General features: G+C 37.1%; 1 protein-coding gene and 1 pseudogene across 1 annotated transcript; both read right to left on the bottom strand.

Annotated features, from left to right (window-relative positions):
* Window positions 1-5,452: 5,452 nt before the first annotated feature.
* Window positions 5,453-6,389, bottom strand: LOC122431178 (annotated as a pseudogene).
* An 8,793-nt stretch (window positions 6,390-15,182) lies between these two features.
* On the bottom strand, window positions 15,183-16,121 carry LOC122431034 (olfactory receptor 8G1-like). The gene has a single exon (XM_043452066.1). The coding sequence runs from the start codon at window positions 16,116-16,118 to the stop codon at window positions 15,183-15,185; it is 936 nt and encodes a 311-aa protein (XP_043308001.1). The 5' UTR covers window positions 16,119-16,121.
* Window positions 16,122-24,901: the final 8,780 nt, after the last annotated feature.

Here is a 24,901-nt window from a genome sequence, read left to right as displayed (position 1 = left end):
CCTGGCAGACTACGGTCCATGAGGTCACAAAGAGCTGGACACAACTGAAGTGACTTAGCCCTTAGCACAGAGTCACAGCAGAAGATCTAAAGGCATAAAAGTCAGGACTGGGATTCAGACACACACTCCTTCTTCCCCGAAATTTCAGACCTATGTGTTTCTCCCCAAATTCTCTGAAGCGAAAAAGAAAATCTGATGATGCTGGTGGATAGTCTGAATACTAACCTTGCAGGGCTGTTAGGTGTTGAGGTGTCATAGCCTAGTAGCCTCCATGGTAATGATACGTTACTGGTCCTGACCTCTGATGAAAGTAATGGCTCTTGGTAAAGATTGGTTGATATGAATGACAATTTTATACTCTGGATATTGATTCATAGAGTCTAATAAGGAAAAACGAGAGTGAACTCCCACTAGGTTCATATCTCACAGGTATCAACTCTTGGGAAAAGAAGCAATTAGAATTTTGCTTTCCCCCTTTGGCTCCCATGTGTTTAACAGTGTCACACAGGTGTGTCAGAGCTCTTGTTGGATTCTGTATTGTAAACAAGCATGTGACACGTTTTGTTAGAGCTCCAGTGAGTTTCATATCAAACTATTGATTAAGTGATTTCCTACTAGGTGAAAAGTAGAAAATCGAGGGAAACAAACTTTATATGTAAGACATGAAAGTTTTTTTTTTCATGTGTAATACTAATTGTGGTAAGATATTGAAAGTTTTTTTTTTCAAGTGTAATACTAATTGTGGTTAGATATCGTGATATACTCAGAAAACAAACAAATATTTGGATTATTTTAGTATCCATGAGGAACTGGAAGTGTGCCTGATAATAGAGTGATCAGAAATGCATGGAGAATTAAATACTGGTATTTGGTTTAGAAAGATGTGTAGAATTGAAAGTTGTGTAAATCTGAGAAAGGAGAATGGAGTCATGAAGTCATTTCAGGATGGAAAAGCAGCATGCCAAGGTCATAGGGATGAACCCAGCAATGTTGAGATATTACAGAAACTACCTGGAAAAACTTAAGAGCTTTGTAGTAGATACTAACAGTTATGAAAATAGTAGTATGTTTTGTTTATGCCCTACACATTTTGTTTTAATCAATTTCATATTGCCATCCTTCTCAGATGGACCAGTAGATTCAAATGTTGACTCTAGATGAAACAGCATACAGATGTCTAGGACTAAATGTAAATATTAGAGGAGATTGTTAATTATTCATAATTTTCATTCTCCCATTTTTCCTCAATAATAAATGCCCTGAATCTTAGTTGGGTGCATGGCTATCTAGACACCTCGCTATTTTCTTAACTTCTCTTCCAGCCAAGTTTGATCGCATGACCAAATTGCACCAAAGGGAAACAGGAGGAGGTAAGGTCTGTCGCTTCAAGTGGTGGTCTCCAAGTTAGGGGACATTTCCTCTCCTTCCCCGTGTTTTCTTCTGATGGCTGAGGGATGAAGATGCAAGATCGGTCTGGAGCTATTGTCTGAGACCAAGAGATGGATGGAAGCTAGATGTTGTAGCAGTTAACAATTTAAAAGAAGTTTATGTTCCACAGTGAGCTGCTGAACCAGTCCTGAAGATCTTTAGGGCATCATGGTGCATGTGTGTGTGTGTGGGTGTGTGTGATGCACACTGAAACCTAATTGCAACTAAGCCTTATTGCAATTAAATTTGAAAATAAAGAATTATCTAAAGTCCACTCCTGTGAAATGCAAACTAAAGATCCTAGAGCATGCTAATTGTACATCAGGAACAGGTTTTTTTTTTTTTATTTTTTCTTATTTTTTTAAAGAAATTAATATAGGATTGAATCCAAGTTAACGAGAGCAAATTCTACATGGGAGCATTACCCAAGTCCATCAGAGTGCCTACTTTAGAGTGCATTTACCTATTCATGCTGTTTTCAATTACTAAAACATTTGAAAATATCTCCCGCCATAATGTTTAACAAATCCTGTGTATTCATTAAATTTTTTCTCATTTGTAGTATGTCTCTTTTTACAAGTCCTTGATTTCTATTTTTTGTGTTTTGGAAATACTCTGATATCTATTCTAATATTTTAATACCACATCTTCCACTAGTTCTCAGATAGAGATCCATAACCCTGCAAATACATAGAAAATTCCTAAGGAGGCTTTAAATTTTTATCTTTCTTAACACTTTTAAAATTTGTATGTGTGTATTAGGCCTTCCCTGGTGATTCAGACAGTAAAGAATCTCCTACAATGCAGAAACCCAGGTTCAATCTCTGGGTCAGGAACATCCCCTGGAGAAGGAAATGGCAACCCACTCCAGTATTCTTGCCTGGAGAATTCCATGGACAGAAGAGCCTGGTGGGCTACAGTCCATGGGGTCACAAAGAGTTGGACACGACCGAGTGACTAACACACACACATTCACATTTTTACCTTTTGTAACACTTTTTAAGTTTTAAATGTGCATAAATGCTTGAAAACACAAAGAATTTTCATATATCAAACCTCAATGTAAAAAAATTACTAGCTGTTGCTTGACTAATGGGTAGTGTACTAAAAGAAAAACGCACATGGGTGTTCTGTTTCAAAGTAGTAACATACAGAACTCACCTTTCCCCATGGACACAGTGGATCTACAGCTATATAGAAAATAATTTCCGGTGTGGTGCTTTTTGGGGGAAGGGGAACTAGCTGATTAATTCTTATACATTGGGGAAACAAGAAAAGGTCACACTGAAGTGGATATGAGAGGCTAAGACACAATCTTGTCATAAACCACAGCTCGCTGCAGCAACCCACAGTCAGCATACCTCAGAACCCTGAGTTTTTGCTTGAGGAGCTAACACCCCACATCTGGCACCCCAACTGTTAAGACCTGAACCCAAGAGAGAAGCCCACAAAACATTTATCTGGAAAGTCAGCAAGGTTTGTGATCATGAGACCCATAGTACTATAATGAATTGAGAAACAGATCTTTAAAAAAGTCTTTTTTTTTTTTTGGCTGCTGAGTCTTGTGGCATGCAGGTTCAGTAGTTGTGGTGCACAGGTCTCTCTAGTTGCAGCATTTGGGCTTTGTTGCCCCATAGCATGTGGGAATCTTAGTTCCCAGAGGAAGGATTCAACCCATGTCCCCTGCATTGGAAGACAGATCCTGAACCATTGGGCCACCAGGGAAGTCCCTAAGACATAGTTCTTAAAACTTATAAACAGATAGACTAACCCACCCCAGAGCTCAGCTCAAGGCAAATGACTTTTAGAAAAGCACCTGGGCTTCTTGCGAAAGAGGTTTTTTTGCTTATTTTTAAGCATAAGCAAGAGGAATAGGCATCTAAGGAGACACACATTGAGGGCTTATTGAAATACTCTTTGGGATATAGGCAACAGGGCAGCAGGCCTGCACTCTCCCTGTCCCTAACCCCAGCTTCCAAGTATTTCCTGGAAGGGAGATCATACCCTTGTCTGGAACCCTGACTTTTGTGGCTGCTGCTCAGAGGGCTGCTCATTGGAAGGACTGATGCTGAAGCTGAAGCTCCAATACTCTGGCCACCTAATGCAAAGAACCTACTCATTGGAAAAGACCCTGATGCTGGGAAAGATTGAAGGCAGGAGGAGAAGGGGATGACAGAGGATGAGATGGTTGGATGGCATCACCAACTCAATGGACATGAGCTTAGGTAAACTCAACTCAGGGAGATGGCAAAGGCCAAGGAAGCCTGGAATGCTGCAGTCCATGGGGTCATAAACAGTCAGACATGACTTAGCATCTCAACAACAACAGTTCACAGGATGCTGCTCGGTCATATGGCTGTGATCACCAGCCAGGCTTGTACAGTTGAATCTCAGGATTAAACCAATAGAGATAGAGTTCAGAAATGGGAAGTATTTAACCAGGTCTTTAATAAATGATTTTACAATTATAAAAAAATTATTAAGAGGTCATAGCCATTGTTTTAATTCTATCATTGCATCTGTACTTGTTATATCAGATAAGATGGCACATTAGACAAAGAACATCAATCTGGCAAATAATAAGATGATTTGAACTGGGAAGAGACAGAAAACAACTGAGTACTTAGAATGTCATGGAAATTGATATATATAAGATGTTAAATGCTTAGAAGCAGAAATACAATAAAACAGGATAGGAGAAAAGATACTTCAAAGATACAATTGACATGAAATGGTGATTATTTGTAAGCTATGGAAAGAAAGAGCATGAACCATATGACAGTGATACAATTTAGCTGGAATGTTGGCTTTCATGAGCATCTGCTTTCATAAATAGCTATTCCTTGTCTAAAGATAAGACAATAATGCTAAGGCTGTTTTATAAAAATCATTGCTATATATTGCTTTATTATATCAAGTATAACAATTAGGTCTCTAATATGTTCTCAGTTGCTCAGTCATGTCCAACTCTTTGGGGACCCATGACTGTATCCTGCAAGGCTCCTCTCTCCATGGAATTTTCCAAGCAAGAATACTAGAGTGGGTTACCATTACTTACTCCAGGGGATCTTTCCAACCCAGGGATTGAAACTGCATCTCTTGTGTCTCCTGCATTTACAGGCAGATTTTTACCATTAGTGTCACCTGGGAAGCCCCAAGTCTCTGAGACTGTAATGAATCTTTTACTTTGATGAAGTCAAGTTTGAATATTTTTTATTATTTTCATGATATCAGAAGAAATAAAGAGGAAAAAAGCATGAAAGAGATCTGGAGGAAAGAAACTCAGTCTTTTATTTTTTTTTTCATTTATTTTTATTAGTTGGAGGCTAATTACTTCACAACATTTCAGTGGGTTTTGTCATACATTGACATGGATCAGCCATGGAGTTACATGTATTCCCATCCCGATCCCCCCTCCCACCTCCCTCTCCACCCGATTCCTCTGGGTCTTCCCAGTGCACCAGGCCCGAGCACTTGTCTCATGCATCCCACCTGGGCTGGTGATCTGAGAAACTCAGTCTTATAGTGAACTGAGTTTGCTTGATGTGTAGATCATGTTTGGGACCATGACATTTACACAAACCAAATGCCATTCAATTTCATCCTACTCTTAAGAAAAACAATACTACGACTTGCTTATATAATACTGTGAATATAAAATAAAGTTATCCATTTAAATGCTGGACATTGTGTTTTATCATTCATAAAATTAACTATATAGATTACTATGATTAACTTCAAAATCTTCTTCTTCCTCAATGTTTGTCTTCCTGTATGGATTATCATTAAAAATAAAAAAATAAGACTCCTTTATCTTCAGGAGTTTTTTTACTTTAATCATAATCACAGATTATGATTTTATATATAAATATTGCAATATAGATTCAAGAAGTGGCCTGGTTAAAATCTTGGAAGTGCCCTATATAGGCAAGTATGATTGATTTTTTGTAAAAAAAATAATCCTAATGCATAACATATTTTAAGGAATCAAATAACTGATATGTCATCATTACGTTGTTTCTATTCATCTACACTTTCTGCTGTCTACAATTTTTTTCAGGGCAAATTTGATATCCCTATTTTGCAGACTATAGACCAGAGGGTTTAGCATGGGCACAATGATGGAATAAAACACAGAGGACACTTTCCCTCGGTCCATGGAGCTCACAGATGATGGCTTCAGGTACATGGATGCTGTTGATCCATAGAAGACAGCAGCAGTTGAGATGTGGGAACTGCAGGTGCTGAAGGCTTTGGTCCTTCCCTCAGTGGAACAAATGTGGAGGATGCTGGAGATGATGAAGATGTATGAAGCAAGAATAGCTAAGGCAGGAGTCAAGATGTTAAATACACAGAAGAATATAACTGATAATTCTTGACATAGATGCTGGAACAGGATAGCTCCAAGAGTGGGAAGAGATCACAGAAATAATGGTTAAACACATTGTTCTTGCAGAAAAGTAGGCTCAACAAAAATCCTATGTGGATTGTGTATTCAATGATTCTTAAATATAAACTCCCATTGTGAGGCAGAAGCAGAAGTAATAAGACAATGTGGCATTCTAAAGCAAGGGGTTGCAGATGGCGCCATAGCAGTCATATGCCATTACAGCCAATACATGACACTCTGCAAAAGCAAAAATGAGGGAGAAATAGAGCTGGGCCATGCATTCAGGGTAGGAGATAATGTTCTTCTCTATCACAAGGCTCATCAGCATTTGGGGGGTGGGTAATGATAGTGGACTGACAGAGATCAATAAAGACAAGTTGATGAGGAAATAGTACATGGGGGTGTGCAGGTGAGAACTGAGCCCAATCAGGGTGATCCTGCCCAGGTTCCCCACCACCGTGACCACATAGATTCCTAAGAGGAGGAGAAAAAGAGGCAGCTGGAGTCGTGACTGTTCTGTGAACCCAGCAACTAGGAACTCAGTCACTGAGGAGTGATTTCCAGGGTCCATTATCCTCTCCAAGGCTCTAAGTTTAAAAATGAGAAAATGAGTGTACATGTGTGAGCAGACGTGGTCATGTGAGTGAATGTTATCAGGGGAGGGCCAGATTCTATTCAGTTCACTGCCGTTCCATTGCTCAGTAGTGTCTGACTCTTAACGACGCCAGTACTCCCTGTCCATCACCAACTTCCGGAGTTCACCCAAACTCCTGTCTGTTGAGTCGGTGATGCCATCCAACCATCTCATCCTCTGTCATCACTTTCTCCTCCTGCCCTCAATCTTTCCTAGCATCAGGGTCTTTTCAAACGAGTCAGTTCTTCCCATCAGGTGGCCAAAGTATTGGAGTTTCAGCTTCAACATCAGTCCTTCCAATGAACACCCAGGACTGATCTTCTTTAGGATGGACTCAAGAGTCTCTCCTGCTTCTTGGAGGAAAACAATGATCCTGGTTGAACCAGAGATGGGCATACAAACTTCACAATACTTAGAATTCAAAGACTTCCTCACTTCTTAAGAGAAAACACCCATTTATGCATTTTTAAAATCAGTCAGAATGAATGTTGCTATTTTTATTTCTGAGGACCTTTTCTTTCTTGCCATATTCTAGATGTCTATGTTACTCATAGTCATATAAATTTGCATAAGATTTAAGTAATAATGGTGTACACTTTCTATAATTAATTCACAGAAGATTCATGCCCCATGTGATCTTGTGTTAGTTGCATCTACTCTCCAACACTCTAAAAAACCAAAATCACCAGTATGCATTTCATGTGAAAATTAAGTTAAATGATTCCCACAGGGAGCTTAGTGCAGTCAACAGTTCTTTGTAAGAAATGTCAATGTTTTTCCACCTATTGAGTTTGTCTCTGTTATATCTTTCATTTGACCACATTTTCATTTCTAAATCACGACCAGAATTTAAAATTTTCTTTTTCTTAGCACGTCTTTTTATTGCTCCTTTCTACATACATTAGCACATATGGTAAAAATGGAAATTTTAATTATTTTACTTGCTATTAGCTTTCTAAATTATCAATATTATTTATCAGTTAACAGTATTTTCTGTAGTCTCTAAATAAATTCAAGTCAATTTCTTTTTTATTTAAAGATGTATGTCATCTGACAATAAATTTTTTTAATGCCCCAATAGCTATCACATGATTTAATTATTTCACAAAAAAGCATGGTGCGCTGTCATTTTTGACTCATCAGATTCCTTTAGCTTTTTTCTCTCTATCCCCTTTATCCTGTGAACAGTCAATACCCTTCAGTTAAAGACTTAAATAATGGAAGCCCTAGTTAATAAGACCATTTTATATGTGTCCAGAAATACATTTTTTACCTGGTAAAAATTTCACCTGCCAATGCCAGAACACGGGTTCGATTCCTGGTTGGGAAGATCCCCAGGAGACGAAAATGGCAACCCACTCCAGTATTCTTGCCTGGGAAATCCCAAGGACAGAGGAGCCTGGAAGACTACAGTGCATGGAATTACAAAGAGTCAGACACAACTGAGTGACTAGACAACAACATGTGGCATTTAATGCATACCTAAATCTGTATTAATTATTGAGAGTTTATTATGGTTATTCTTCTGTACTAGGTAGTGTTTGGTACCATGCCTCACATACAGAAAGTATTAATAAGTATGATATTTTAATAAAATTGTTGAAAGAAGTTTAGTGAGAAGTTAACATAGACTCCCTGGAGAAGGAAATGTCAACCCACTCTAGTATTCTTGCCTGGAGAATCCCATGGACAGAGGAGTCTGGCAGGCTACAGTCCATGAGGTCACAAGAGTCAGACATGATCTAGTGACTAAACCACCACCTCCACCACATAAGTGAACAAAGCTCTCACAATGCCTGAGCTGAAGTGACTAAATAAAGAAATGTTGGCCATAATTTTATCCAGTGGGGACAGCTATGATAAGGGAAACTTTGCTGCTCAGGGAGTGTGACTATTAGACTGAGGACAGATAGAGACAGAAAAATAACTACCCACATCTGTCAGTGAACCAGGGGGTGGGGGCGGGGGTTGATGTGGTAGAAGACCTAAAATTTTTAAATTCAAGATTGGGATAAATACTCCTCCCCACACTTTCTCTGGTGGCTCAGCTGGTAAAGAATCCACCTGCAATGCAGGAGACTCAGTTTCATCCCTGGGTGGGGAAGATACCCTGGATAAGGAAATGGCAATCCACTCTGGTATTCTTGCCTGGGAAATCCCATGGACAGAGGAATCTGGCGTGCTGCAGCCCATGGGTCACGAAGAGTTGGACACGACTTAGTGACTAACCACCATCATCACCACCTCCTCCCCAAAACTTCAGAGGTATGTGTGTCTCCCCCAAACTCTGAAGGTAAAAATTATTCTGATGGTGGTGGTGGATAGTTCTGAGTAGTAACCTTGCAGGATTTCTTGGTGTTGAGGGTCATAGTCTAAAAGTCTCTGTTTTTGTGATTTTGAATCAGTGGTCCTGACCTCTGTTGAAGCTGATGATCCTTAGCAAAGATGGTTGATATTAATGGTGATTTTATACTCTAGGTATTGATGCCAAGAGTCTGATGTGGAATAATTAATGATTCTTACTTCCCTTTGGAAACATCCCACAAGTATCAACTACTGGGAAAATAAACAATTAGAATTTCTCTGTTTTCTCCATTGGATCTCAAATGTTTAATATGGTCACATGAATGTGGTTCATTGCTCTTAGATTATACTTTGCAAGCCAGGATGTGATAGATTTTTTTACAGCTCTGGTGAATTTCATGTCAAGTTAATTCTAAGTTCAAAATTTCAGGAAATTACAAAGACAAAAACTAAAAGAATTTTCTAATGTGATTTTCCACAAGGAGAATAATATATAATCAGAGAACAACGTTCACATGTGAGCTTTAAAAGCTTCTATTTTCATTTCCTCTGCTAACTGTATTTAGCTATCATGATACACCCATAAAACAAAAATATTTTTAATATTTTAACTTGGGGATTGAATGAAAGCATCTGTTAGATAGTGCCATAATCGAGTCCTAACAAGTTTATCAAGAAAAAATAATGACCTAATATCCTCTAATATTATAAAAAGTATGTTGAGAAACAACATAGAGATACATGTCTTATTGAGATTATTTTAGTTCTATAAAAATATGAAGAATATGAAAATATTCTAAATATATGTAGAATATGAAAGTATTCTAAAAATATGAAGAGCATGAAAGTATTCTAAAAATATGAAGAGTATGAAAGTATTCTAAAAATATGAAGAATATGAAAATATGTGAAAAATATGAAGAATATGAAAATATGTGAAAAATATGAAGAATATGAAAATATTCTAAAAATATGAAGAGTATGAAAATATGTGTAAAATATGAAGAATATCAAAATATTCTAAAAATATGAAGAGTATGAAAACATTCTAAATATATGAAGAATATGACAATATTTTAAAAATATGAAGAGTATGAAAATTTGTGAAAATATGAATAATATGAAAATATTCTAAAAATATGAAGAGTATGAAAATATGTGTAAAATATGAAGATTATGAAAATATGTGTAAAAAATGAAGAATATGAAAATATTCTAAAAATATGAAGAGTATGAAAATATTCTAAAAATATGAAGAGTATGAAAATATGTGTAAAATATGAAGAATATGAAAATATTCTAAAAATATGAAGAATATGAAAATATGTGAAAAATATGACGAATATGAAAATATGTGTAAAACATGAAGAATATGAAAATATGTGTAAAATATGAAGAATATGAAAATATGTGTAAAATATGAAGAGTATGAAAATATTCTAAAAATATGAAGAGTATGAAAATATTCTAAAAATATGAAGAGTATGAAAATATTCTAAAAATATGAAGAGTATGAAAATATTCTAAAAATATGAATAATATGAAAATATGTGAAAAATATGAAGAGTATGAAAATATGTGGAAAATATGAAGAATATGAAAATATGTGAAAAATATGAAGAATATGAAAATATTCTAAAAATATGAAGAGTATGAAAATATTCTAAAAATATGAAGAGTATGAAAATATTCTAAATATATGAAGAGTATGAAAATATTCTAAAAATATGAAGAATATGAAAATATGTGTAAAATATGAAGAGTATGAAAATATTCTAAATATATGAATAATATGAAAATATGTGAAAAATATGAAGAATATGAAAATATGTGGAAAATATGAAGAATATGAAAATATGTGAAAAATATGAAGAATATGAAAATATTCTAAAAATATGAAGAGTATGAAAATATGTGTAAAATATGAAGAGTATGAAAATATGTGTAAAATATGAAGAATATGAAAATATGTGTAAAATATGAACAGTATGAAAATATTCTAAAAATATGAAGAGTAGGAAAATATTCTAAAAATATGAAGAGTATGAAAATATGTGTAAAATATGACGAATATGAATATGAAAATATGTGTAAAATATGAAGAATATGAAAATATGTGTAAAATATGAAGAGTATGAAAATATTCTAAAAATATGAAGAAAATATTCTAAAAATATGAAGAGTATGAAAATATTCTAAAAATATGAAGAGTATGAAAATATTCTAAAAATATGAAGAATATGAAAATATGTGTAAAATATGAAGAATATGAAAATATGTGAAAAATATGAAGAATATGAAAGTATTCTAAAAATATGAAGAGTATGAAAATAGTCTAAAAATATGAAGAATATGAAAATATGTGTAAAATATGAAGAATATGAAAATATGTGAAAAATATGAAGAATATGAAAGTATTCTAAAAATATGAAGAGTATGAAAATATTCTAAAAATATGAAGAATATGAAAATATGTGAAAAATATGAAGAATATGAAAATATGTGTAAAATATGAAGAATATGAAAATATTCTAAAAAATATGAAGAATATGAAAATATTCTAAAAATATGAAGAATATGTATTTGCTAGGAAATAAAAATTGTATTTAACATTTTTATCCAAAGTATTTGTTAAATGTTATATCATTTTGAGGAAAAAATTACTATGAAATTTGTTAATAAAGTTTACTTTTTTCAGCTTTGATATATAATTGATATATAACATTGTATAAGCTTACTATATACAATTGATTTAATACAATTTAATATTGCAAATTGGTTTCCACTATGGCTTTAGCTAACACCTCCATCATGTCACATAGTTACCATTTTCTTTTTATGGTAAAAACATTTAAGATTTACTCTCTTAGAAACATATGAAATGGACTTCCCAGGCAGTCCAGTGGTTAAGACTCTGGACTTCCACTTCAGGGGTCTCAGGTTCAATCCCTAGTTAGGGAACTAATATCCACAAGCCATGTGGCAAAGAAAAAAAAGAATTAAATTTTAAAAAAAGAAACATATAATACAATATTATTAACTGCAGTCATTATTCTGTATATTAGATCCCCAGAGCTATTTATCTTACAACTGGAAGTGTGTACTCTTCGTTTTTCTTTTTTTTTTTTTTCATTTATTTTTATTAGTTGAAGGCTAATTACTTTACAATATTATAGTGGTTTTTGTCATACACTGACATGAATCAGCCATGGATTTACATGTGCTCCCCATCCCGATCCCCCCTCCTGCCTCCCTCTCCACCTGATTCCTCTGGGTCTTCCCAGTGCACCAGTGTGTACTCTTTGACCTGCATCTCCTTATCCCCTACTTGATCATCTGGTAAAAACTGTTCTACTTTCAGTTTCTATGAGTTCATATTTGTCCTATTCACATATAAGTGATATTATACTGTATTTGTCTTTCTCTGTTTAACTTATTGCACTTAACCTACTGTCTCTGGGTCTTTCCATGTTGTCCAAAATGACAGGATTGATTTCTTTCTCATGGCTCAATAATATTCCATTATGTATATCCCACATGCCTTAGGCTGTTTCTGTAATTTAGCTAATCAAATTTTGAAAGGCTTTAAATTATTGTTGGTTATCAGATTTTAATCTGATTTTTAAAGTTTTTTTTTTTTTGCAAATTGCCGCGAAAAAGGGTAAAACCTAGAATAGAATAATCCATAAACACATAGAAAAATGTTGCTCATCAATAATTATCAGACTTAGAACAATTAATATGGTACAATGTAACACAAAACAAGTGTTCTCAACATTCTGATAACTTTGATAGAATATCCACAAGCATTCTTTAATAGTAAGGAGTACCATAAAAGACATCATTATATAGTATGTATGAGGAACCAGAAATGTGTTTGATAATAGTGTGGAGTGGTCAGAAATGAATGGAGAATTAAAAACTTGCATTTGTTCTTCAAAGGTGTTTATAACTGGAAGGTGTTCAAAACTGGAAAGGGAGAATGGAATCAAGAAACTATGTCAGGACCAGAAAGCAGCAAGAATGAAGTGACAGGAATAAATCACATTGTTGAGATATTGCAGAAACTATTCCACCCAGTGGGACAAATAGTTTTCTGGAAAACCCTAATAGTTATGAAATATTAATATATTTTAAATGTTATGCATATCATTTCAATCACATTTCACATTATTATTTTAGATACAAAGCCAAATTCAAACATTAACTCTAGAGAGAACAACATACAGCTGTCTAGGGCTAAATACAAGTACTGCAAAGAGTGGATGACACTGTTAGTTATTCCTAATTCTCCCTTTCTTCCTCAATAATAAATGCCCTGATTTGTAGTTGGGTAGGTGGTTATATAGATACCATGGTTTTTCTTAGCCCCACTTATTGCCACCATGGACCATATGACTGGGTCACAGAAAGGGAAATAGGAGAAGGTGAGGTCTGTCACTTCCACGCAGCTGTCTTCAAGTTAGGGTACATTCTCTCTCCTTCCCTATCTTTAGTTCTGATGGCTGAAGATAGAGACGAAGGATCAATCTGGAACTACTCTCTGAGACCAAAAAATGGATGGAAGCCAGATGTTGTAGCAGAGTCACAATTGAAAAGCAGCTTATGTCCCCAGTAAGCCACTGAACCCATCCTGAGTCACCTTCAGATTTACATACCATGGTATGTGTGTACTTCTGTGTGTGTGATGCACAATCACACCTAATTGTGACTAAAACAGAAGATAAGCAATTTTCTGAAATCCACTCCTTGACATCTTGAAAATGCTAGTTGTACATGAGGAACTGTATATTTTTTTTAGAAATTAATATATGCTTGTATGAGAATTAGTGAAAGACAAACTCTGTATGAGACCGTTCCAAACTGATCATAGTGCCTGGTGTTAGAATATATCTATTGTATCATATTCTTTTCCATTATTAAAATAGTGTGCCCTTCTGTACTGGTATCTAAAAAATCCTATATATTTGTTAATTTTTGAATCCAAAGTCCCTTATCTCTCATTTTTGTGGTAAAGTTTCATCTTTGCTTTGGAATCTGTCTGCTATCTATTCCTATATTTTAGTAACATGTCTTCTGCCAGTTCTCATATCATTAGAGTCAGTACAGCCCACTTTGCTCCTCTGTCCATGGACTTTTCCAGGCAAGAATACTGGAGGGGATTGCCATTTCCTCCTAAGAGGATCTTCCAGGCCCAGAGGTTGAATCCATATCTCCTGCATTGGAAGGCAGACTCTTTACCATCTGAACCACCAGGGGTTTTTATCACGTATTAACAGTTCATGCTGAGTCGAAGGGTAAAGAGGGAATTTATTGCTTAGACAGTCCCTTTTCCCCTTCAAAATAACTCAGCTTCTTTTCCATAATAGATACTTTGGGGATAAGAGGGTACTTACCGTTAATCGGAAAGTATGTTTTCAATTTTAAACTTTGTCCATGAACTATCCATATGGTTGTAATAATAAAAGAATGTCACTTCTAAATCTAAGATTCTAAAATGTGAATGGCAAAAAAATAAGATATATTTTAGAGACAAGAGAAAATGGGTACAAGATGGTCAGGGAAATGGAGGTGGTAGAATTATCTCAGAACACTGGAGTAAAGAATCCTGCATAAAGATATAAGTCAAAATACACATAATTCTTTAGGGCTGTTTATTACTGTCAATTTCTTCCACAATAGTATGGAACACATGTGTGTCCCATAACATAGGAATTATGTCTTATCACCCATCATATGCCCTTGTACCTCCTAGCACATTTCTGTGCACAAACTAAGAATTAAAGATTGAATTTTATAGATTGAAAATGGCTAAACATTGTTTACTTTAGAGAGCACACTTTGGAGATATTTGTCTTATTAGTAAACAGCACCAGGGACACAAGATACTGAGAAAGTCAAAGGATACAGATAAAATGGATTTATTCCTTAAATTAAGACAAATAAATCTTGGGATTTCCGAGGCAGTCCAGTGTTTAGGAGTCAGCAGTTTCACTGCAGCGGACCCAGGTTTAGTTCTTCATTGGGGGGGACTAAGATCTTGCAAGCCACACAGTGCAGCCAAAAAAATAAAAAATTTAAACCTAAAACAATAATTTTAAAAGATGAATAAGTCTTGACTAAAAGAGTTCCATATTCCATACATGAAATAATACACATGAAGGCCTTTGGATATTGTTTTAATGTTTAGAAGTAATACCGAGTTTTATGAACATGTGGACACTGGCACATCCTCAAACAGTGCTGCTCTCCATATGATAACACTATGAGTTCAGTCCTCTCCCTGCCACTTTCATCCCAAATAATCAAGTATTAATAGTAGCAATGATCTCATTATTTGTGGACATACATTCCTGTGTCTGGACTCTTTCCTTACCAAACTCTCTCAGGAAATTATAAATTTTTGCCAAGGCAAAACACTCATTTTCACAGAAAACATCTTTTTTCAAGGATTTTATTGAAAGCAATTTTGACATCTTTATTCCTTAGGCTGTAGATCAGGGGATTCAGCATGGGCACAATAATGGTGTAAAACACAGAGGACACTTTCCCTTGGTCCATGGAGCTGACAGATGATGGCTGCAGGTACATGAATGCTGCAGATCCAAAGAAAATAGCAACAGCTGTGATGTGGCAGCTGCATGTGCTGAAGGCTTTGGACCTGCCCTCCGTGGAACGAATGTGGAGGATGCTGGAGATGATGAAGATGTAGGAGCTGAGGATGGTCAGGATGGGGGTGAGGATATTAAATGCACTGAAACACAAAACTACCACCTCATTGATGTAAGTACTGGAACAGGAGAGCTCCAATAGAGGAAAAAGATCACAGAGGTAGTGGTTGATCACATCAGCCTTGCAGAAAAGCACTCTTAGCATGCAGCCTGTGTGAGCTGTGGCACCAGTCAAGCCCATGACATACACCCCAGCCACCATGCAAGAACAGAGCCGGTAAGACATGGTGACATTGTAAAGCAAGGGGTTACAGATGGCAACATAGCGATCATACGCCATTACAGCCAACATATGACATTCTGATATAACAAAAACAAGGAAGAAGAAGAGTTGAGTCATACATGCTGGGTAAGAGATAGTATTCTTCTCTGTCACAAAGCTCACCAGCATTTTGAGGGTAATGACAGTGGACTGACAGAGGTCAATGAAGGACAAGCTGCTGAGGAAATAGTACATGGGGGTGTGCAGGCGAGAACTGAGCCCAATCAATACGATCATGACCAGGTTTCCCACCACCGTGACCACATAGATTCCTAGGAAGAGGAAGAAAAGGGGCAGCTGGAGTCCTGGATGCTCTGTTAGTCCAGCAAGGATGAACTCAGTCACTGAGGAGCGATTTGCTGCTGCCATTTCCCTCTGGGAATTTATGGAAGAATTGAAGAATTGAAGTGGATATTTATTGTCTTATAACACAATAATGTGTAATAAAAAAACCAAGACTTTTCAAGCAGATAGCTCCAGTTCTCTGTCTGTTCCTGATCTACGTTAGTGGTCAAAGTGCATCTCAGTAACACAGGATGTGTAAACAATGAATATAAGATAGAATGTTCCTTTGTTTGTTCTATGCTATCAAACCAAAGCTCTCTCCTGGTAGGTCTCAGTATTGCCCAGTCCCTAGACAGCCAAAGAAATTTTTTTTTTTTTATTGTAGTGGTTTTTGTCATACATTGACATGAATCAGCCATGGATTTACATGTATTCCCCATTCTGTTAACTTTATTATGAGAACTTTCCATGATTTGTTTTCATTCCTCTCAGCTCTTCTACAGAGCAAATATTACTATGCTTATTTTACATGCTGGATAACTAATACAGTGGTTGGATATTTTCCCACAGTTAGGCATATAATAAGTATGTGATCAAGCATACAAAATAAGGCCTTTCTGTCTTAGTTTCCATCTCTTCTTTTAGCTCCTCATATCTGCCCTTCTATTTCTATCTCTTTGTCATATCAGAGCAACCATTCACAGTAATTAATGTGAGTGGAAAAATTAATATAAAGTACTGACAGTAGTATATCAATAACTGACCCTTTGCAGTGAATACCTCTACTACAGTCACCTTTTCAAAAATTCCGATAGAGAGCTCAAGAAAGCAACTGGATGGCTAACAATAAGTCTATCATTCAACTTGAACTCCACATCCAGGAAAGACATGAGTTTCTTAATGAGGAGAATTAAGAAGTGTGAAATATTAAAGCCTAAATTCATTCATCCTAAAATCTCTTATGGAATACTCACCATGTGCTAAGTACTTTGCATGATCTGTTATGATCCTGGGCTTAGGTTCTGGGAAACCAGGGCTGTAGCGTGTGGATCTTGCATGATCCTGAGGCTATAACAACAGGACGGGTGTGGTCTTGGTGTCTTTGTCCTCACCTTCAAATTCACCTTCAAACCAAGGCACTCTCCCATAGGCACAAGAGACCAAGGCAGAAAGACTATTTGCACCTTTCTATCTCTGGGATATGGGTTTGGAAGAAAGCTGATGATTCCATGCACAACACAGTGTGATGACTTCAAAAGAAAGAGACCCAAGAGGTATCATCAGAGATTATCAATGTGTCAGAAATGGTTACTATTTATTCAGTGTATACCATGTGCTGTCCAAGGCCTTTTATAAGTGGTGTCCCAGTAACCTTATGAGTATATTATTCCCATTATATAGATGAAGACGCTATTAATAAATTCAGAGACTTAAGTGATTTGTTAGCCATGACTGGTTTTTCAGTATAAATATGGATAACGATTTCCTAATAGTACAGATAAAAGCAGTTGACATATCCACAAGAAACAAAAGTGGTAATTAAGGACTTGAGCTAACACTGATGTCTTCTGCAAATACTATCTCAAAATCAAAACATGCATAAAACATATACTACATGCAATGAGCATAAGAGCTGAAAAAATTTATAATCATGATATCAACATTTATTTTCTGCCACCCTCTTGTTATTGACACTTTTCATCCATAGGCATAAATTTCTGTTGTGATTATGAAGATTATCATTTCAAAGTAAGGTCCTCTTAGTCTTTAGCTAGCAGGACATTGCAAAGTTGTGAATTTTTAAAAAGCTATTTTTGTAGAGTTTAGTGATAATAGCGGGTAAAACTGTTCACCTTTTAAAACACAAATTTACTTTTAAAAAAATTGGAACTTGCACTTTGAGATATTATTTTGAGTATTCCATGGTACCCTATACTTAATCTTGTACTGAAAAAATATGCTAATAACTCTGACGATACCATAAAAGAAATCATTATGAAATTTGTAGAAGATGTTAATGTAGAGAAGAGTAACAGACACTTTTATGATGATAATGATTCTAGAAGATATTGTTAGCTTGTGGATCTGATAGCCTTTGATATTATAAAGAATTTAACAGTCTGTAAGTACAGTTTGCTGTGGACACTTAGGATAAAGAGATGAATAAGACAGAATCCCTACTCTTCAGAGTTTTACAGTCTAGAGAGAGTGGAGGGGGCAGACTAAACAATGTGATAAATGACTGAACAGATCCTTCAGGGCATGGTGGCTATGGTGCTAACCCAGGGGAGGGGGCAATGAAAGCTTCCAAAAGAAACCTGAATCTGGAAGGATATAAGTAGGAATAAGCCAGGTCTGCAAAAAACATTCAAAATTGGGAAGCACTGGCCTAATGAATCTGTGTTCAAAACATCTGGATCAAGAGAAAACACATCAATCTGCCAATGATTTCATTAAAAAGAACATAACATCCAAAGTTAAGGGAGTGACAATCACACAAGAAAAAAAAAAAAAAACATCTGGTGAATTGTGCTTCGATCTGAGGGCTATAATTTATGATGGAGAATTTCAAATTATAATTATCCAAGGCAACAATATTTGGATCAAAATGATTTACTCCAAGTACCTACACAACTAATAACATGAATTTAAATTAGATTTATTCTATGTTACCTCAAAGGACAGAGCTACAGCCCATAAAATACCTGTTTCAATAGCAAGGCTGTCTAATCATTAAATGGGTCTAAATATAATACGGGTTGAATTATGAAAAAGGTAGTTTTCTGCCTTCAGAGGTGGTACACTGAGAAGTGAATAACCATTTTTAGATAGCAACCATTTTTAGGAAATCTCTGTAATGGTGTTTGCAGAGGTTGCTGCTGCTGCTGCTAAGTTGCTTCAGTGGTGTCCGACTGTGTGTGAGAAGTCGCTCAGTCACGTCCGACTCTTAGTGACCCCATGGACTGTAGCCTCCCAGGCTCCTCCGTCCATGGGATTTCCAGGCAAGAACACAGGAGTGGGTTGCCATTTCCTTCTCCTTGCAGAGGTTAGACTCCCTTAATATACTGAGATTAAAAAATTCTGGAACAGATGGAGTTCAGATACTCACCCTTTACTTAGACTGGGTTGTATGTCTGCTTTAGAGCAAGTACTCTCTAAAGGAAATCTTAAAGATGATGTTCAAGATAGAAATTCCTATGCTCTCTTTTACTCGGTGTTCAAATTCAGATCTTGATTCAAGTTGTTTGTAGAAATACTATAAATCAAGAGCCATGACTCCTTATTGTAGCTTCCTCTTAATTCTACCAGACGCTTGCCAAAGTGACATGCTTTTATCTAAGGTTTCAATATACAAGAGGTATCAATAATATCAAAAACATGTTGGAAGCTATTGGAAACTCCCTCGAGATTTCATTTCACCAGGAATGAGCTGTGGGAATATAGAAGCAATTAAAATTTTCTTTTCTCATTCTTTGTTGATAATACCATTAGCTCTCGTGTATAATATTCTCAGTATTGAGACAGTAGATGGTCATTAATTTAAGGGCTAGAAATTAAAGCCTGCAGACATCACTCTAGACACTCTTTGAAAAAAAAACTTCCTGTATGAATATAATTTCTGAAATATTTGAAGCCATGATTTCAATCTTTTTCTGTTTACTTGAGGTTTGGGGAAATACTTAATTGTAACTAATTATTAGTAGCAAATGTCTTGTTAGCGCAGTAGGTAATGTGTCAGTCTTATTAGTTGTAGCTGCTGTATATAGTCTTCAAACATTTTATTTTTATGTACTTAAGTCCATTTTTTATAGCCAGGATTTACTGAGCACTTACTATGCACTACATTTAATATTAATCTTGTTACATTTGCTAACTCATTCAATTCTCACTATAGCTCAGTGTGGAAGATAATATTAGGCTGAAAAGTGAAGTGTTAGTTGTTCAGTCATGTCCAGCTCTTTGTGACCCCATGGACTGTAGCCTGACAGACTCCTCCGTCCATGGGATTCTCCAGGCAAGAATACTGGAGTGGGCAGCCATTCCCTTCTCCAGGGGATCTTCCTGACCCAGGGATTGAACCTGGATCTCCTGCATCGCAGGCAGATTCTTTACCACATGAACCACCATGGAAATCCTGAGTATTAGGTTGAATCGGTGTAATTTGATATGATTAAACCTAAAAAAATGTGGAATACTTAAAAAATAAAGAAGCTGAGGCACAGAAAGATTAGTTAATTTTCCCGTTTATCTGAATAGTAACTTGTAGGTGAGTTCATTCATTAAAAAAACACATTTGATGTATTACATATATTTTAAAGCAGCTAATAATTTATTCACTCAGCCGACATGCAACACACCAATAATAGGTGTTGGGACAAAAACTAAGAGATGCAAACTGTATGTTTTTAAATGTGTCTACATAGAACTTCATGCATATATATAGCAAACAATTATATAACACTTGCATTGTGCTTGTGCTGTGCTTAGTCATTTAGTCCTGTCCAACTCTTTGCTAACCCATGAACTGTAGCCCACCAGGCTTCTCTGTCCATGGGGATTCTCCATGCAAGAATACTGGAATGGGTTGCCCTGCTCCCCTCTATGGGATCTTCCCAACCCAGGGATCAAACCAAGATCTCCCACATTGCAGATGGACTCTTTACCATCTGAGCCACAACTGAAGCTCAGGAATACTGGAGTGGGTAGCTATCCCTTTTACAGAGAAACTTTCTGACCCAGGAATCAAACTGGGGTCTCCTACATTGTAGGCATATTCTTCACCAGCTGAGCTACCCAGGAAGCCCATATCACTTACTTTGTGTCAAATAGCATTTTAAGTACTCTTCTGCTTTATCCTCATTTGTTTTGTATATACTGGAATTATTCTCACTTTATCACTGGGGAAACTGAATAGAAAGTTTCATGAAGACATTATAAAAAATTTGAGGCTGAGATTACTATGGTGAGCAAATTAAATATGGAAGGATTGCTGTCTAGTGCTCTTCTGAGCTCTCCAACATGGTAGCCACTATTCTTGTGAGCCATTCAAAATGTAACTAAAGTACATCAAATTTAAAATCCATTTGTTTTCTGTAATACTGACACATTTTAAGTACTCCATAGTCACATGTAGCCAATGCTTACTGTATTGAAGGCAAATATTGAACATCAGACTTATTCCCAAAAATTCTCTTGGATGGTGCTGGTTCAGTAGAAGCGGGAGAAATTGATGAAATGGTTTATCAAATGTAAAACCATAAAAACAATAAGGAAGATAATTCCACGGTGCTATGAGACTGTCATTGACATCTAAGCATTTGCCTGCATAGAAGTGACCACTCAGGTGATAGTGTTGGACCAAAAGGGCAGTTCCAAGGGCAAGTTATATTTGTCTTGACAGTGAAGTGGGAAAAATGTATGGGGGGAGGGGTGGTTCTGATACAGCATATGAAACTAAAATGTCTTCTTGCCTAGATGCAATGGGCTGACTGATGGTTTCTGTTTTGTGTTTCTAAGGGAGTTAGTTACATTTGTACATTGGGAAGTTTCCAGCATTCCTGCTCTATAGTCTTTGCCACGTGCATTCAACATTCCACTCACTGGACAAAAGTATAGTTGACCCTTGCACAATGACAGAGGTTCGGGATACTGACTCACAAACAGTTGAAAATCCAGGTGTGACTTTACAATCAGTCTTCCATTCTCATAAACCAGCCTCGGGTCGTATAGTACCTTAGTAAGTGATTCAGTTCAGGCGCTCAGTCATGTCCAATTCTTTGCGACCCCATGGACTGCAGCATGCCAGGCTTCCCTATCCATCACCAACTCCCAGAGCTTGCTCAAATTCATGTCCATTGAGTCAGTGATGCCATCCAACCATCTCATCCTCTGTCATCCCCTTCTCCTTCCACCTTCAATTTTTCCCAGCATCAGGGTTTTTTCCAATGAGACAGTTCTTCGCATCAGGTGGCCAAAATATTGAAGTTTCAGTTTTAGAATATTCAGAACTGTTCTGTACATCTGTGTCTCTTTTTCTGTTTTGCATATAGGGTTATCGTTACCATCTTTTTAAATTCCATATATATGTGTTAGTATACTGTATTGGTCTTTATCTATCAAGGGTGAAACAGATCACCAGCCCAGGTTGGATGCATGAGACAAGTGCTCAGGGCTGTTGCACTGCGAAGACCCAGAGGGATGGAATGGAGATGGAGGCGGGAGGAGGGATCAGGATGGGGAACACATGTAAATAAAAGAAAAAATTTAAAAAATAAAAGAATATTCAGAACTGATTCTTTTAGGGTTGACTGGTTGGATCTCCTTGCAGTCCAAGGGACTCTCAAGAGTCTTCTCTAACACAGTTCAAAAGCATCAATTCTTTGGCACTCAGCTTTCTTTATAGTCCAACTCTCACATCCATACATGACTATTGGAAAAACCATACCTTTGACTAGATGGGCCTTTGTTGGCAAAGTAATGTCTCTGCTTTTCAATATGCTGTCTAGGTTGGTCATAACTTTTCTTTCAAGGAGCAAGCATCTTTTAATTTCATGACTGCAGTTACCATCTGCAATGATTTTGGAGCCAAAAAAAAAAAAAAATGAAGTTTATCACTGTTTCCGTTGTTTCCCCATCTATTTGCCATGAAGCAATGGGACAGGATGCCATGATCTTAGTTTTCTGAATGCTGAGTTTTAAGCCAACTTTTTCACTCTCTTCTTTTACTTTCATCAAGAGGCTCTTTAGTTCTTCTTCACTTTGTGCCATAATGGTAGGGTCATCTGCATATCTGAGGTTATTGATATTTCTCCCAGCAATCTTGATTCCAGCTTGTGCTTCATCCAACCCAGGGTTTCTCATGATGTACCCTGCATATAAGTTAAATAAGTAGGGTGACAATATATAGCCTTGACATACTCCTCTCCCTATTTGGAACCAGGGTGTTGTTCCAGATCCAGTTCTAACTGTTGCTTTCTGACCTGCGTACAGATTTTTCAGGAGGCAGGTGAGATGGTCTGGTATTCCCATCTCTTCAGAATTTTCCACAGTTTGTTGTGATCCACACAGTCAAAGGCTTTGGCATAAAAATAAAGCAGAAATAGATGTTATTCTGGATCTCTCTTGCTTTTTTGATGATCCAATTCATGCTGGCAATTTGATGTCTGGTTCCTCTCTCTTTCCAGCTCTGTAAATCCAGCTTGAACATCTGGAAGTTCATGGTTCACCATTGTTCTTAACACCCATTTTATCTTACAGTCATCCCTAGATATCTGAAAGAAACTAAAAAAGGCAGAAGAAGGCCCTCAAACCCCTTAATGAGACCTTTTAAATTTAACCTTAAAAATTTTCAATAACTGGGAAGAGCAGGCAATGCTAGAGAAGGCGCAATGAGATCAAGTCAAATACCACCTTTCAGCCAGTGCCCTACATGGCCCTGGGCTTCCCTGGTGGCTCAGTTGGTAAAGAATCTGCCTGCAATGTAGGAGAACTGGGTTCAATCCCGGAGTTGGGAAGATTCCCCTGGAGAAGGGCATGACAACTCACTCCAGTATTCTTGCCTGGAGAATCCCAAGGGTCAGAGGAGCCTGGTGGGCTACAGTCCATGAGGTTGTAAAGAGTAAGACACGACTGAGTGACTAAGCACAGCACAACATTACATGGCTTGAAGCCTCCATCAACCAACAAAGAAAGGAAGCCACCTGGGCCGTGCTTCAAATGTGGCAAAGGAGGCCACTGCTTATGCCTAAAGCCAAGATCCATGCCCCAGCTGTTCCATAAAGAGACATTGTAAGGTCAAATGCCCAGATCCCCCTCTAGGGATCCAGACATCCTCTCCTGATCCCCAGCAGGAGTCCTCTGATCCAGCTCTGCCCAGACTCCTTGGACTCACTGCTGAAGACTAAAGGTGCCGAGGGCCCCAGGGCCTGACTCTCATCACCTCTACGGAACCCAGGGTAAATCTTACAGCTGCAGGTAAGCCAATCTCCTTTCTCATTGACAGGGGGGCCACTTACTCTGCTATGCTTACCTGCTCCAGTAAAACCAAGGTATCACAGGTCTCTGTCATTGGGATTGACAGTTTAATATCTATGCCATGAATAACTGAGCCTCTACCTTGCATACTTCAAGATACCTCATTTTCCAATTCTTTTCTCATACTCCCAAAATGCCCCACTTCTATCCTTCGGAAAGAACATGTCTCAAAATTTAAAGCCTCTATTACTATCCCAAGCCCACCCTCTGATCTAGCCTGGCTACTGCTCCTCAACCCCACCTCCTCTTCCCTTGCCCCATTGCCCTCCTAGTCTGTGAACCCCATAGCTGGGGATACATGTAACCTATCTGTTGCCTCTCACCATGCTCCAATTCATATCCATCTCAAAGACTACTCTAAATCCCCCAGTCAACCACAATACCCCATCTCCTAAGAGCATCAACAAGGGTTAAAACCTATCATCACTAAACTCCTATGTCAGGGCTTCTTATGCCCAACTCACTCTCCCTAAAACACCCCTTTACTATCTGCAAAAAGTCAAATGGCTGCTATCACCTGGTCCAGGACCTGAGAATTATCAATGTGGCTGCTATCCCCATACACCCAGTAGTTCCAACTCCCTATACTCTTTTCTCTCTCATTCCCTTTTCCACTACCCACGTCACTGTTCTAGACCTCAAATATGCTTTCTTTACTATCCTTTTACACCCAGACTTTCAAGACCTCTTTGCCTTTACCTGGACTGATCCAGACAATCATAGCTCCCAACAGCTGACATGGACAGTCCTCCCACAAGGCTTTTATGATAACCCTCATTTCTTTGACCAACCTTTTCTAGCATCAGACCTATCCTCTCTAGGCCTTACTCTGA

The sequence above is a fragment of the Cervus canadensis genome, chromosome 29 (genome assembly GCF_019320065.1).
Source record: "Cervus canadensis isolate Bull #8, Minnesota chromosome 29, ASM1932006v1, whole genome shotgun sequence".
NCBI classification, from domain to species: domain Eukaryota; kingdom Metazoa; phylum Chordata; class Mammalia; order Artiodactyla; family Cervidae; genus Cervus; species Cervus canadensis.
Note: the sequence above shows the minus strand (reverse complement) of the source record. Positions and strands in the feature narration are given on the sequence as shown.